Source organism: Embiotoca jacksoni, unplaced genomic scaffold (genome assembly GCF_022577435.1).
Source record: "Embiotoca jacksoni isolate LCO1_2020_lvr unplaced genomic scaffold, fEmbJac1.0.p SCAF_2, whole genome shotgun sequence".
Classification (NCBI taxonomy): Eukaryota; Metazoa; Chordata; class Actinopteri; family Embiotocidae; genus Embiotoca; species Embiotoca jacksoni.
Window position 1 is genome coordinate 21,352,723 of NW_027185340.1, and position 15,878 is coordinate 21,368,600.

Sequence of the window (15,878 nt, forward strand, 5' to 3'; positions counted from 1 at the left end):
GTGTCAATCATCATTCAGTTCATTCAATAACTCAGAAATGTCATCGCTGGACAAACAATATGTCTGAATCATGTTTCCCTCTGACATCTACATTTCTTTCCACGGGTGTAAAACCACGTTCTCTACGTATTCTTTGGTTTTTCTGTGTCTCCTTCTCACCACAATAAGAGCAGCCATTAAAACGTTCCCTTCAGTCGTACATACAACATACACATCAATCACTTCTCCTATTTCTACTTTCAGGTTCAGTAATTATCGTATTTTCATTTCCCCTCCCAGTATTTTGTACCTTCAGGTAGAAATGGGCAATATTACATATGCATTCAGGCAAAAACGCAAAATGGACAACGTGTGTTAAATTGCACATTTGAAAGACTCAACCCTCACTGCACGTCGTTAGTAAATCTGCCTGGATTTTTTTTTTGCGAGTGGTGTGGAGTTTACATGTGATTTTACACGCAAACCTAAATAAGGCCCTTTAAGTGCATTATTAGACTCAGTAGTAGCTTTATATTGACAGAATTGATCTGACATTTACAAGGTTCCCTTGATTAATCTCAATATTTTTTATTGTTATCAATATTTTTACTAGAATATTTTATATCCTATATAAAGAAAATGTTTTTGACAGAATCGTGATCTCTTTTCGAAGCAAAACAAATCTCAATTCTCATTCTATCCAGAATCATGCAGCTCTAACCAGAAGCTTCAAAAAGGACATTATTAAATTTGAACTTTCCACACGCAAAGAAATACAGTTGAAAAGACTGCATGTTTTGAGGAATGTTAAAAGTTGCTTCACAGCATGTGGTACTGTAGTTCCTCCCTTTGTTTACTGGAAATCATACATTTTTACTAAATCCTGTGTTGCATTTTCATTAACAACCGCGTTTCCCAAAAAATTAGGATGTTGTGTAAAATGTAAATATAACAGAATGCAATGAGTCGCAAATTATGTAAATCCATATGTAATTGAAAATAGACCAAAAATAACATATAAAATGTTGAAACTGACAAATTGTGTTCCAGCAACATCTTTTTTTTGAAGTTGGGAGAGGGGTTTCATCACTTCTTCTTTTAACAACACTCTGTAAACATTTTGGAAAGAGGAAGGAAGTTGCTGGAGTTTTGAAAGTGAAATGCGGTCCCATTCTTGCCTGATATAGGATTTCAATCATCACACTGCTCTGTTTTTTTTTCCTCCATTTTACACAGAATCCCAACTTTTTTAGAAAACAGGGTTATATATTTTGAAACAAAAACCTGACTTCTGTCCAATCAGTTGCAGCAAGTAATTTTGCATCTCTTTAAGTCACTGCAGATTGTGATGGTCAGACAGATGGGTTGTTTTTTAGGGCGAGTTATATCTGTTAAAGAGGTTTGGTTAAAGCCAGGTTCATGATTCCACCATAAAAAAAAACGTTACTGTACATTTTTCTTTTGTTATGTAACAAAGATAAATTTGTAGCACTTGTGTCTTTCTGATTTTGCTTATGAAACCTTTAGAATTCTGAGGAGAGTTTAAAATGATCCCTTCAGTTGGAAGGGACTTGACTTTACATTTACAATGACAGGCTCCAGGCTTTATTGACTTGACACTTTTAAGTGCCACCAAAAATGTGTGGGTCTTATACTTACATGTTCGCTCAGAAGCGGTGTTTCTTTTGTGGCAAACCTGCTGAGTGTTTTTAAGTCACAGTTGCACTAGAGTCTTGCTGCAGAAATGTGTCTTAACGTTCCAATTTTACCCAAATGTCTATGTCTTCGGTTTGATCTGCTGTTTCTCCTACTCGGTTGTACCTGAAGCTGTTTCTTGACACGTTCGTTCTTCTGCGCCTCGGTGACGCGCTCCTCTTCGCTGCGGTGACTGGTGACGCCGTCGCTGAGGAGCTCGGCACTCGCCTCACCGTCCGTGTCATCCTCCTCCTCCTCGTCGTGTTCTGGTGCCGGCGGGGTCGTCATGGCCGTCTTCAGTTCTTCCCTGGTCTTCTCCAGGTCATCTTGTGCGGACAGAGCCTAGAAAGAAAACACATGCATCATTTATGGAGAGAAACAGATCCAGACATCAGCGTTTACATGTTGTGTACAGTAAAACATCAGCATGTAGCATACTACACTAAAATTTGAATTTAAAGAATTAAATGAAAGTCATTATAAGGTGTGAAAATAAAATGACGTGCTACAGTAGCCCATGGGAAATCTGTGTCCTTTTAAATTTTTGTATTCATGGCTGAAGCCTTGAATCTTTTGATTTAATTGAATTCATTAAGAACAGAAAAAGCCCCATAAAAAGGGAAAAGCACATTAATGTGTGTCGCGCACACAAACTTGTATGCAGGGGTTACATTACTTTGTGTTGCCATTCATTTGCTTCCTCTTCTTTTTTCCTCTTTGCGTCCTCGAGCAGAGCAATTTTGGCAGTGAACTCCGCTAACTCAGCAGCCTGGTGAAAATGACAACACATGCCAGTAACAAAAAAAGATGTTTAACCAACAGTCCAACCACCCACAGGTATCTATAATAGTTCAAATAAGATGAAATAGACAGGATACTATCAACTTCTTATGTTGCCGTATGTGTATAATGGTAAATGGTGTTTGTTTATTTATTCAAGATCAGAGTGTAAAACGTTTTCAAAAGGAGTTGTTAAATGTAACTTATATTAAATAAGTATAAATAGGTACTAAAGTTGGGTCGGGTGCTAAAATTGTTGATACCAGTATCAGTACATTGACTTCTGATGCCGCTTCTTGAACAATTCTTTTTTTTTTTTTTTTTTTTTTTTACGGCGGCATTTTCACCTGGACAACAGCACTGAACTAAAAAGGAGAGCATGTGGGAGTTTCAAACAGAGATGGTGTGTGAGTGCAGGTACCAGCTGTTCCTGGTTCTTCATCTGGTCGGCAGCCTGCTGAGCCAGCGCCGTCTTGGCCTCCTCGGCCGCCTGCCTCTCCCTCTCCAGCCGCTCGGCTTCCTCCTTCGCTCGCTTTCTTTCCTGCTCCAACTCCAGCGCCTTACGAGTCTGCTCCTCCAGCTCTGTTTTACGATATTATTAAGCAAGAAGTTCAGAAAGTTGTTCTTCATTCATTTTTAAGGGGATATTCATCTAAATATGTTTTTGATTTTGTCACCCTTAATTAACAGGACAGTATAAAGGTAGACAGGATATGACATGCAGCACAGGTCCTTGACTGGAATTGATCTGTACAGTATGCATTTTTGTGCACCATTAGGCCAATTATTTTACGTGCATTTCTTTATGTACAGTCCATATTTTTGTTCATATATGAGCAGAAAACATATTTCTGTGCAGAAATGTGTATGCGAGTTGTACTAAAACCACCTTTCTTCTGCAAATGGGCAGTTGACAGATTTAGGGACTTCTGCATGCATTGTAAACATTTTAGTACTTTCTTTGTATGGGTTTGACATTTTCTTGGAGGTGAAACTGTTGGTTTTGTTATGATTTTCACTATGATCAATCAACAAGATTTATGAAAATCAGTCAACGTGTCGGTTGCTGCTGCCTGAGCCTACTCCTTGTTGTCTCCAATTATTCCTCTGCTATATGCAAATTCACAGAAAGAGGGCATTTGCCTTCACACTGACAGACATCTTTGTAACAGTGTGCTTGTCCTGGTTGACCTTTAAGTAACATCACAAAACTTGGCGAACCAGCTGCAGTCTGTGAGCAGCAAACACTGTTGACCTTTCACCTTTGGGAAATGTTGAACAAGACAAACTATGGGTTTCGTGTAAAATTGCGTAAATTACGCACTTAAGGATGTTTTTAGAGTTTTTTGTGCCCATGTAGTTTTCTGTTGTTACTTCAATTTGGGTTGGATTTGTTCTTATTGTGTCCTTTTAGGCTTTGGGAGTTTTTAGTCTTCCATATTCAATACCTTTAATAGAAATAAATATGCATCAAGAAGATGTGAAAAACAAAAATCGTGAAACTTTAATAGATATTTTTATAAACATTTATTAAAAAAACAAAAAAACAACAAAGGGGGCTGGTTATTAGCTGGTTTTATATCCGAGTTTCAGTTACTGACCCCACATTTTTTTTTAAACTTCAGTTGTATAGATCTCTTTCTACAAAGCTGTTTCTTTCTTTAAAACAAAAGAAATCAAAGCTGTGAGATGCTTAATTTTGTGCAAGATCTGTGTCTGGTGGAAAATGAAATGATCGGATTGTGAGAACAAATTCAATAGCACCCTTGGACAGTTTTCTAGACTTGTTTCTACACACACACACGTTTCCACCCGGGCCAAAACCGTACTGATGTTTGAGTCAAGGCTCACACAGGGACAGATGCATGTCGATGCTTCGTGTTGGTGCAGTCGTACCTTTCTGTGCTCTGTGAGTCTGCTCTTCGATCCGCCTCAGACGCTCCATCAGCTCGTCCTTCTCTCGCTCGATTCGCTCCTTTTCTTTCTCTGCATGCTCGCGCTTTTTCTTCTCATTCTCCAGCTGCGCTCTGCCACACAGAAAAGAACAGTCAGACACACTCAGCTCGGAAGCTGAAAAATATCCAGAAATTACCAAGTTTTCTTGATGGTGTGTCAGCCGTTTTATTTTCATATAAACTGCCCGATTACCTGCGTAGCCTGATATATAACAGTAAACTCTGTTCTTGTGTGCAGAAAATTTGGCTTTTGTGACATAACTTTTGGTATTTTATGGGCAGCCCCGCAACAATCCCGTGACGTTTGCTTTCTGTTTAACTGAGTGGCTTCATTCCCCAAAAATATCTGGACCTCAGTACGACAGAGTAATACCAGCATGTCTTACTTAATATTTGTATACAATAAATTGTAATATGTTACATTAAATTGACAAATTACATTTCCTACTTTTTCGCAACATACACAACATTTTGTCGCTTACTGACACCACTGAGGAGTACAAACCAATATCTTTTATAAAAACGTGTAATCATAAACTGTATTTAAGTCACCACTCAATACAGGAAAACTACTTTTTTATGTTTTGTTGAGGTCGTGCACTACTTAGTCTGTCAGACGAAGTGATATTTCATGTGTTTAAGTGAAACTAAACACACAAACACACAACAAACATATATGCAAATCAATGAAAACTGAAATTAACAACAACCATTAGCACACACTGCTGACACCCAAAAACAATGATCAGATACCGAGCGAACAACTAGAAATGTACAACCTACCGTGATCAGTGCTGTTTGGTTTGAATGTACTGGTTTCTTTGACGTGTGTGCACTAATTTTAGACAATGCAATATAATACTTTATTACGTCAATTCATTTCTTGTACCTGACAGATTGAGTGATGTTGAATTTCCTACTGTAACAGCAGCTCCATCAGGTCTCACAGACGAGGAACATGTTTTTTTTTTTTGTTTTTTTTTCAATACAACACTGCCCCCTACTGCTCACACAGCCTCATCAGTGAACAGCTGAAAATTCTTCATTTGAAACACCATACAGTGCACACGGTATGTTAGGAGATATATCACAGGTGCTAAATGACCCTTGACCCTCCGTAAGGGTTACCTTAAGGGTTACACTCATCTGACTGGAAAATCCCCTTATGAACTGATTTATTCAGTCACTAAATGAAAAATACATATTCTGCTATATTCTTCTTATTTAAATATGCTGTTGGACTTTGCAAAAGACAAATAAAAACCTGCATTTCCAATTGCAAAGACACTTTTTATACATTGCTCCAGGCTCATGTTCAACTGTGAGAATCTGGTGTGTATTCTTCTTTTAAACACGTGAATTTGTAATGGAGACACTTTCTTTTTTGAAAAACAAGACTTTTATGACTTAACTATAGAAAGAAATCACTTAAAAAGAAAATGTTGTGAAGTGGTGCAGCAGAGATAAAAGGTAGATGGCACTCCTAAACCAACTTATAAAGTCTTGAAAAAGAAATAGCAGCATGCAGTGTACCTCTCCATCTGTTTGTGGTGCTTCTCCTCCCGGGCCTGAGCCTTCATCTGCTGCACCTCGATGGTGTCGGGCTTCCTCCTCCTCATGTACAGCTCGTGGTTTCCCATACATAAAGCCAGGATGCGCTTGTTGATCCGCAACCGAGGGGCGTAGAACACAAAGTCCTGGAGGAAGCGCAGGTGTGGTATATGAGAAGATAAGTTCAGTAAAAATGTATCTCTCCTGGACAAAGAAAAACACAAATAAAGTCATCAACACTTACTGGAGCTTTCTTGTCGATGGGTTTGATGACAAACTTCTTGTCGTTGAAGGAAATGTTTCTGATCTCGCTCCAGGGGAAGCCGATCTTTGGTGACAACCTGAGGCAGCGGTGACGAAGGGTTTACTTCATATTCATAACAGATGATTTACTTGTAAACTGTCAACAAACAATTTGGTAATTTCAAGAAGCAACAATGCTTTATACATTTTTTTGTTTTTGTTTATTTGAACATACTGGCTTCCCGTTTTGTTATTTGTTCGAGACTGAACATTTTCTGAGCAGATTGTTCCCCTGCCGTGCTGTTCACCACCAAAAGAGGGCGCTACTGTCAAATCAAAGCAATCCAGGGCCGTCTAAGGAGCTGCCAAATTAAGTTCACAGTACATTCTTTACCCATCTATCACAAAGCATTGTGAAATATGGATTCAGTGATCAAAACATGGTTAATAACTAAAGTCTCCCTCGTTTAACTGTGATTGGAAATCTGCAATAAGTAATTGACTAAATGTTGTCGCGAACAGAAACTTCTTTTGTGGTTTTACTTTCTTTCTTTTTGATGTCAATTTTAAGTTGATCAAATACACCAATGGTTCCCAACTGTCTGGTCTCATGATCCCATATAATGAACAATGTTTACTTGTGACCACTCGACAACTAACTGCATATGTTTGTGTGATGTGAGAGGTTCAACCAAAGAGTGGCTTTTTTCAGACTTGCATTGAAGCTGGAAACCACAGAAGAAGACGAACCAGATTAAAGATTGTGTAAAATTGCCCGTGAAGACAATCCAATGAACTTAACCACTTATTAAGTTAGTTTAGTGTCTTTTTTATGGAAACATAAAAGACTCTTTTGAGAGCAAATTTCTCACACTGCAACCTAAAATCTAAATTGTGATTAAAAACACATGAACTTGAAAACAGACTATCCCTCACAGTTTTGTTGGTTTTCATTCACAGACTTTAAATTTGGTTATTAAACCAGCCTCTTTAATGAGCCGCAAAAATGTTGATGTTGAATCAGACCTTTTTACTTACTGGTCAGAAACTTTTGCTTACAATTCGAATTGCATGTCCAGGGGTATACAATGGAGGAGACAAGAGTTTTTATTGGCAGATGTGGATTCACAGCATGACTATACTACTAATATTATGTAGCAGCACGATTTTTACTGCTACATTTAAAAGCATTTCAAAACAGCAATATAATGTTAACTGACCGTCATGTAACTCAACACACAGTTTTGTACTGTTGAGTATTTACATTGGGAGGAGGAAACTGTGTCGCACTGTTTATCCAAGTCAAACCCACCAATAGAAACTCTTGTCTTGTTTTAATTCCCAACCAAAGAGATCTTATACACAATCATAACTGTGCAACACAATAAAGACTTATTGTTGTTTTTTTGTATGGTTTGTTCGTCTCTCACTGAAACCAACATAACTGTACGGGATCATTTGATTGCAGTCCCGGTGATATATTCTCAATTCATGAGGTTGTACTTACAAATTAGATATTGATTGCAATGCATAAAAAAAAATATGCATAAAAAAGACCCAAAACTATATTCATAGTTGCTGCCGAATGATAGATAATGATGACATATGAAGGACCTGTAATTAATAAATACAATATTATATCATATCCATGCGACTTGATAGGTGTGGTATGTAGCCATGTATGAGTGTGTATGTGCATGTGTGAGTTGGTTACTTGTCTTCATGCTCATAGATGTTGAGTCCCAGAGCATCGACTCCCAGCCACAGTTCTGTGCCCTTCTTGTTTTTGATTTCAAAGTAGTTGACACCGTACATCTCCAGGTCCTGAGCGATCTTCAGGTACTCCATCATCGCGTCCTCCCTGCACACAACAACAGTAAACACACAGGCACGAGTGTTCAAGTATAAATGTCTTGGAAAATCCTTTACGCAGCGCTTTGTCACCTCTCTAACACCCGAGCAGACACACTCACCTGAGCATGCTTCTGTGCTCCTCATGCCAGGTCTGTATTCTGTCCTCCCACTGTTCCTTTGTCAGCTTGTGTTGCTCCAGAACTCTACAGGACACAGAAGAAAAGGGAGACAAATGCAGGACAGGAGTCAGTAATACATTTAAAAGATACCTTCAGGCAAATTTCTCTGAGATAGTTAGTAGGGACCAGGAACCAGACTCGAGAGTTACAAATATAACTCCTAAAATAGTGTGAGTTCTCCATTAACTGCAGGGTTGGTGGTTGATTCTCTTCTTGTCTACGTTGAAGTGCCATTTAACAAGACATTGAACCCAAAATTGATGACCAGACCAATATCTTGCACACTTTTTGTCTGAAATAAATTATTTCAAAGAGGGACCTCATGAGTATAGGACAGTATTGTGTGTGCGTGTGTCTGCTTCACCTCTGTGGCAGTAGCCGGTCGGATGCCAGGTAACCCGGCTTGTGAATGTCTTTGTTGTAATCGCCGTACTTGGCCTGGACAGCGTAGGAGGCCAGCAGCACGGCGGTCTCCGGAGGACAGTAGTTCTCATCGTTCAGGATGGCCTCCTTCACCTGCAGAGAGGACACACACACACACACACACATATACAAAACACACACGCACACACTGTCAGTGGTAGCCGAGAGTTAGAAACACAGGAGTGGAACGGGTCGATAGAGTTCTTCAGTCAAGCTTTCATCAATTCTTGGTCAATAAAGTCACTAAATAGATCAACATGAAATCTGGTACAGACATTAATGAAAAGTCAAGGATCCACTGACTTTTGGACTTGTGGGGTATTATTTGAAATGTTTCTATGCTATAGCGGATACAATTTCTTAGTTTCAGTACTCAAGATATGTTTGTATCCTATGGGATCCACAGATGATTAAATCATCATCTATGTCACCTGCATTGCTTCACACACTGTAACACCAACCTGTTGACAAATCAAAACTATTGTGTAGCTGAAAGTAGTGAGAGCTCAGTTAGAGGAAGATCTAACGGTCTAATCAGTTTGGTGGGACCACCTCTTTTAATCCAATAAAATATTGTCTAAAATTGGCAAAGATTTGAGTGAAATTAACAAGTATCTGATCAAAGATTTATTAAATGAGATAGTTGAGCTTTAAAAGACCACAAATTTAATACCAGCTTAGTTTACAGTTGCCAAAATGTTCACCTTCGAGGATAATTTTGTCTGTTTTTCAGCTTGGTATATTTCCCATTAATGTGTCTTTAGTGGCTCAATTGTTTATATGAACTTTGTACTCTTCACCGACGTAGTTTAGATTCAGGGAAACAATAATGGAAACGAGCGTGCAGCTTTCCAAAAAACTGGATTTTGACATGAATCGTTTCTTTTGGAGACAAGAACAGGCCACCTGGTGAGCCCTATTGTCTAAGTGCATTAGTGATCTCCATCTGGGACACGTTGCTGGCTAACATAATCACCTTGCATTAGGTCACCTGAACCAGTCAGGTCAACCACACATACCACATACGTCTACGTGTAAGAGGCTGCTTTGGTTAACTCGTGCTCCTGTTGCTCATGATGTACTTTCAAAGTTACAGAGAGTTTTAGCATCGAGAAACAGAAGCTGGAGTCGGTGAAGTCTGCAAAAGTCATTTAGTGACATGCTGTTTCACTCTGCTCACATCAGGGGGAGGTTCCCAGTGGTTTACAGCTTGTAGACGTTTTACAACAGATTTTAATTCAGTTGTACGTAGAGCTGCACTCCGGCTGGTCTTGGTCTTTTTCGGGGAAGTGAAACATCGTATCCAGGATGAAAATGTTTCCCAAAGCTGAAAATGAATTGACCATTGCTGGGATTCCTTTTATCTATTGATTTTCCATGTGCAGCATCGACAGGTGTCTGTCTGTGCTGCAAACATGATCATCCTCAGTGAAAATAGCGGAGCAGAGAAAACCACTAGTTTCCTGACATGTATTATCGTTCATGACAGTCGTGTTGTCTCTCTGCCTGCATCATGTGTTGATCTCCCATATTGATATCCTATGGTGATATAAGGCTAGATATTGTCTTAGATTCTGGATATTCCTGGTTTTAAAGGCTGTATTACAGTAAAGTCATGCCATTTTCTGAACTCACCAGACTGTTCTAGCTGTTCTAGCTGTTTGATTATTTTTCTTTCCCCATTTAGTTATTATATCCACATTATTGATGATTATTGATCAAAAATCTAATTGTGTAAATATTATTAAGCCGGAATCATCCTGTAAGATCAGAAATGGTCTTCACTCACTGAGACAATTCTCACCTCTCACATGTTAGCATCATTCTGGTAAACCCGACCACCAAAATAACTCTGTTCAGTACCTGCAGGAAGAAGAGCTTCTGCGTGATCTCCTGGATGAGTTCCTCAGAAACATCCTCTGGGAAGAACTTCGCTCTGAACTTGAACTGCAAAGGGTTCTCCTTCTTCACATCCTGCTGGGTGACCTGGAGGGAAACATCCGAACCCAACAGTCCATCCTCAGTGTGAATTTAACACGAATGGCAAATACGAGTCATTTAAAATAAGATTAAAGAGCGAAATCTGTAAACAAATTATATTTACTAAAGTTATTTTCAGGCTCTTTGGATAAAAGCTTTCAGCAAACAGAATACTAAAGTAAGATTAAACATGCAAGTTTGCTTTTCAGATAAAGTCAGTGGTAAAGTGTTAACCACAGGAGGACTGTTTAGTGCTTACAGGCTGTCAGAACATTAAAACTATCATGTTTTTTTTGAGATGTGGGAATTAATTTATCTGCGCAAAACATGAAAACAAGAACAAACTGAAGATATGATAAGTGCTAGACATGAGATAAGCTCCTATGTGTAGATTCGAAGTGTTTTGAGTGGTTGTGCTCTGACTCACCTTCTTGTTGAGTTTGAGCCACGTCACGTAGCCTTTGCTGTCTGTGTACTGCAGGCCGAAAAACCAGACCTCCCTCAGACCGACTGTCTTCACCACCTGAAACCACAAAAAGGACTCTTGTTTTTTTCCTGTTTACAAGTTTTGAGTGTCCCCCGACCCTACAGCGACATTGATCATTGAGTTTACAGAGCAAGCTTTGCCCATAAAAACATTTCTAATGAAGTTTCAATCCCCCTGAGAGAATTATTTGATATTTACAGCGACTTCTCTTTCCCAGGTTTTAAACACAAATGCAATTAATATAAGTGACGGCTAATATTTTATACCTAACAACATGGCAGCTGACCTCATTGAAACATTATCCATCTTTTTATTTGTCAATTACAGATTGTATTTCGTGCATAAATTGAAAGCCATGGAGAGGTAATCGTTGAGAATCTGGTGAGGCGAATGCACAGTTCAATACTTTCAGGATTTATGACCAGAAATTATATCTGGGGCATGAATTAAAAGCTGCGACAGCAAATATACCAAGGAAACACAGTTAATATTGCAGTGACATATTGATCGCTAAAATGAATTTTTCTCCATTCTGCCATCCACCCTCTTGAATCTTTTCCCTTTACTTTAATAATAATAATAATAATAATAATAATGGTATACTTTAATTGTACCGCACCTTTCATACTTAAACTGCAGCTCAAAGTGTTTTACAGCAGAAGGTAAAAGCAAAGATATAAAATAGGATAATGCAGCAATAAAAACATTAAACTTTTGCAAAATGTGTTTGATGTTTATATCCCCTCCCTACTCTCTGAACACACTCATATGTTTGTCATTCACAAACTATTGTCCCATTTACAAAGAGAGACTGAGACAGGGAGACAGTCCCAGAAGGGATGCGGACACTCACTCAGATGCTGATGTGATTTACACAGTCAATACGACAGCACTCATACCATGTAATTAACTCTCTCACGCTCATGGCCACAGAAAGACATGCTCTTATAAACAAGTTAAATACCCATGTGAATCGGATAATCACATGCATAAACACTCATCTAAAACAAACTGTTGCAATGGTAACTGTACAATCGAAACACACACACACACACACACACACACACACACACACACACACACACACACACACACACACACACACACACACACACACAAACACACCCACACATGGAGGGCCTCCAGTGGGACTGGGCTCAGCCTGATTTGGAAGGAAAGCCTCAGATGTGGATAAATGACTTCAGGATGAGAGAGAAGGAATAATGAAAGGGACAAAGAGAGACGCCAACATGAAAGGTGATATGAAACTCAAGCTGACTGGACTCCTTACTTTCATATCAGATAAAAACACTTTCTCACAGGCAATTCTAAAAGTGTGCGTGATTATCAAAGTGTTGGTGTTCAGAGGGAGGGTTACATGTTTGAGTTAGCTTGATTGAAAAGCTTTTCTGTCTCGCTGTGTCTGTGTGTCTGTGTGTGTGTTTGTGTATATATGTGTGTGTGTGTGTGTGTGTGTGTGTGTGTGTGTGTGTGTGTGTGTGTGTTATGGCTGTTTATATTTAGCTCTGCAGTCTTTTCATCAATGGAGTCTCTCTTCATTCGTATGAATGAGGGCCGTTTAAAAATGAAACAGCTGTTTCTGAGGTCGGCTTCTTGCATGGCACATTCTTACAGAGCTCACCATTCACTTCTGCACATGTGATTTTCCTGTACCGTGAAACCTTGTGTTACTGCAGTTTAATGATCTCAGGGAGACTTTACTGTTTTCATAAAACAAGACCATGGAGCATGTGCCTGATGAAGATGTGTCTGATCAGATTTTGATGTCAGATGTTAGTGTCATTGTAAGCAACAGTAGTAAGTTCCCTCTCACTTGTTTACGCTGCTTTCAATCTGTAGTCATTTCACACTTCTAGAGGTCTATCTAGTTTATTTACATCTAATTTTGGTAGCTGGGCATATGAAACTTCCCCTCATCATTAGGGCTGGGTCGTTCAAAATTCTTGATATCAGTTTTTTTGATACTTGAATCCAGTACTGGTTCCTGAACAATACTTTTTCCAGTTTCAATTTTATAAAATCCATTTTTGGAAAACAAACAAACTACATTAAACATGACAGAACCTATCTTTAGTTTTGATACAGTTTAGAGGGGGAGAGAGTAACAACATGTCATCTGCAGACTCTCTGTAGACACTACAGATTACAGATGTTCCTTAAATGCCTCACATGCAGACCTTTGGTAGACATTTAAATTTACTGATGTTCCCCAAACATAAAATAGGCCCAGAAGTGTGCAAAATACATTTTATTTGAAAAGACTAAATTAGGGCACTCCAATGCATGATTTTTGGAAATAGAAGCCATGTGAGTTTACCATGTATAGGAAACATTGGCTCACTAATGCAGATTAGATTTATTCCTGCATAGACAATCAATGTGTTTTAAATTGAAAACGTGTTAGTATATATGTACCCTAGGAATTGAAATTTGGGTACCAATAAGATTTTTTTTTTTATATTAGATAGCATCATAGTTCTTTAGTCAGTGCCATAAAATTATTGAAGTTCAGTAACCTGCCATTACTTCTACCCCTGTAGAGTCCAGTCTGGTTGGAATTAGGAAAGCAGCTAAAAATATTATCGTTATCTATCAATCTGTTAAAATATTTTAGTTGATTGATTTTTCATTCAGTCTGATTCTAGGTCCCAGAGTCTGAGGTGACATCTTCAAAATGCTTGTTTTGTCTGACCAAAGGTCCAGAATCAAGCAAACCCTCACATTTCTAAAGCCAGCAGCTGTGACCGTTTGCTGTTTTTACTTGATGAACGGGTAATCAGTTTTAAAAAAGAAAACAAAATCTCTGTCAATTAAAAAGATCAATTAAATGTCTTATCTTTTGACCACTCATTGGTATCCTGAACCCTTAAAATTGCATCAGAGCCATATTAATGGCATATTTTCCATGTTCTGCCCATAAATCATGAGAATAGTCATTGGTAGAATCCCTAAAATAGATTCCAGCATTCAAAAATCAACACAAGTAATACATGCAGAACACACAAATACCCGTTTATACTGACTGTAAACACACAATAAAACAAGCCTCCTCGGGCAGATTCACTATGCAGAGTGTAAGCACTGTGTGTGCATATATCACTGGGCATCACTGGTTGCTATGGCGATGCACAGACGGAAGCCTTCAGATTTGGTGAGTCAGTTGCAGTGTGTGTTTCATCGAGAGACAGCAGATAGGTAAGAGAGTAATGGGAGAGGAGGAAAAAATGGGCGAATACCAGAGAAAGGTGGAAGTAAAGTGAGTAGGTGAGTTAGTGTGTTACTGAGAGAAGGTGTGTGTGCCAATGCAGCGTAATGCAGCCAAGAGAGAGCATCCAAATTGTGTTCAGCCTGCTGTAGTATCAATCTCTCCTCTTTGGAAGTCTGTTCGTGACAAAACAACGAGCTAATTCATCTGAATTTAACAGCAAAGATATGAAGTCAAGACAATGTGCAGAAGTAGAATAAATAAATAAATACATCATCTTTTTGGAGAGCAGTTCTGACCACAACGACCTTCCTTTTCCTATACTGCCTACATGCATGTTCTTTGTTGTTATGCGTGCTATTTTTGTTTTTCAATGACTCATCTTGTTTATTCATCTCCCAATTCTGTTCTTTGGCAAAACGTGTATTTTGGTTTTCCAGAAAACACAATGGCAACACAAATTGAAACTGTAATTGGTAGAGAGTTGGAGCTGAGACAAGAAATTCAGACGTGAGGTCAAGAAGAGGTCAGCACATGTCCTTGGTGGAGGATAACATGAGTGTGTTTGTGTGAGAGGGCGTGAAATAGAGAAAATAATTGTGTCTTTACTCTCGTGTGTGTTGAGTTGATGGTAAAGTCAACACTAGCACTAGAACTGGGATGCCAATAATATTTGTTTTCTACCACCAAATGATTTTTTTTTTTCTCATATTAGGCAAAGACTGAGCATTATGACAATTTCCTTTTTTCAAAGTAGCTCTCAGAGGAAAAAAGGTTAGAGATCTAGTTAAAGAGCGGTAGTAACGCATTACTGCCAGGCACCAGTACAAAGAGAATATAAGGGGGAAGGACAGTTGTCACATATACAATTAGATTTTTTTCAGTTTTAATGACTTCTCAAATATTTGAAAAATGATGACCCATTCCTGGTTTAGGTACCAAAAACCAAGTGATTAGGATCAGGAAAAGATCATGGTTTGGATTACATGTGGCATGGTCATAGTTTGGTTAGGTTTAAGCAACAAAACTTCTCAATTAGGGTTGGGAAAAGATCATGGTGTGGGTTAAAAAGACTACTACTACTACTACTACTAGAGTATGTAATAACATCAGGTACTTGTACAGTGCTTTATCAACTTTTGGTCTCAAAGCACTTTTACATGGTTTTTCCATTCACACACTAATGAGATGGATCACCATGCAAGGTGCTGCTATCATGAGTACATTCACACACTGATGGTACACCATTCTGAGCAGCTTAGGGTTCAGTGTCTTGCTCAAGGACACTTAGGCATGTGGACAGGAGGAGCTGGGAATTGAACCACCAACCTTTCGATTAGAGTGCAACCCACTCTACCGTCTGAGCCACAGCCTCCCTATAGTAGTGATGAGCGAGGACACCATTATCTGTATCTGTTAAACCAACTAAATTATCTGTATCTGTATCCATACTCGGATGGGGCGGGGCTTAATCTGGACGTGGGTGGTGCTCAGACAGGAAGTGTGTGGGAAGTTACCAGAAGTGG

General features: G+C 38.8%; 1 protein-coding gene across 4 annotated transcripts in view; it reads right to left on the reverse strand.

The window, feature by feature from the left end:
• LOC138201489 (radixin) overlaps window positions 1–15,878 on the reverse strand; it is a 49,146-nt gene that overhangs the window by 4,193 nt on the left and 29,075 nt on the right. For all 4 annotated transcript variants that reach the window (XM_069155031.1, XM_069155030.1, XM_069155029.1 and 1 more), the window contains 11 exons: window positions 11,067–11,162; window positions 10,523–10,645; window positions 8,601–8,752; window positions 8,177–8,260; window positions 7,918–8,064; window positions 6,205–6,301; window positions 5,943–6,106; window positions 4,351–4,481; window positions 2,876–3,036; window positions 2,351–2,443; window positions 1,801–2,016 (listed from right to left, as the gene is read on the reverse strand). In XM_069155031.1, coding sequence (XP_069011132.1) covers window positions 1,801–2,016; window positions 2,351–2,443; window positions 2,876–3,036; window positions 4,351–4,481; window positions 5,943–6,106; window positions 6,205–6,301; window positions 7,918–8,064; window positions 8,177–8,260; window positions 8,601–8,752; window positions 10,523–10,645; window positions 11,067–11,162 — 1,464 coding nt within the window. The remainder of the gene's footprint in view (window positions 1–1,800; window positions 2,017–2,350; window positions 2,444–2,875; window positions 3,037–4,350; window positions 4,482–5,942; window positions 6,107–6,204; window positions 6,302–7,917; window positions 8,065–8,176; window positions 8,261–8,600; window positions 8,753–10,522; window positions 10,646–11,066; window positions 11,163–15,878) is intronic.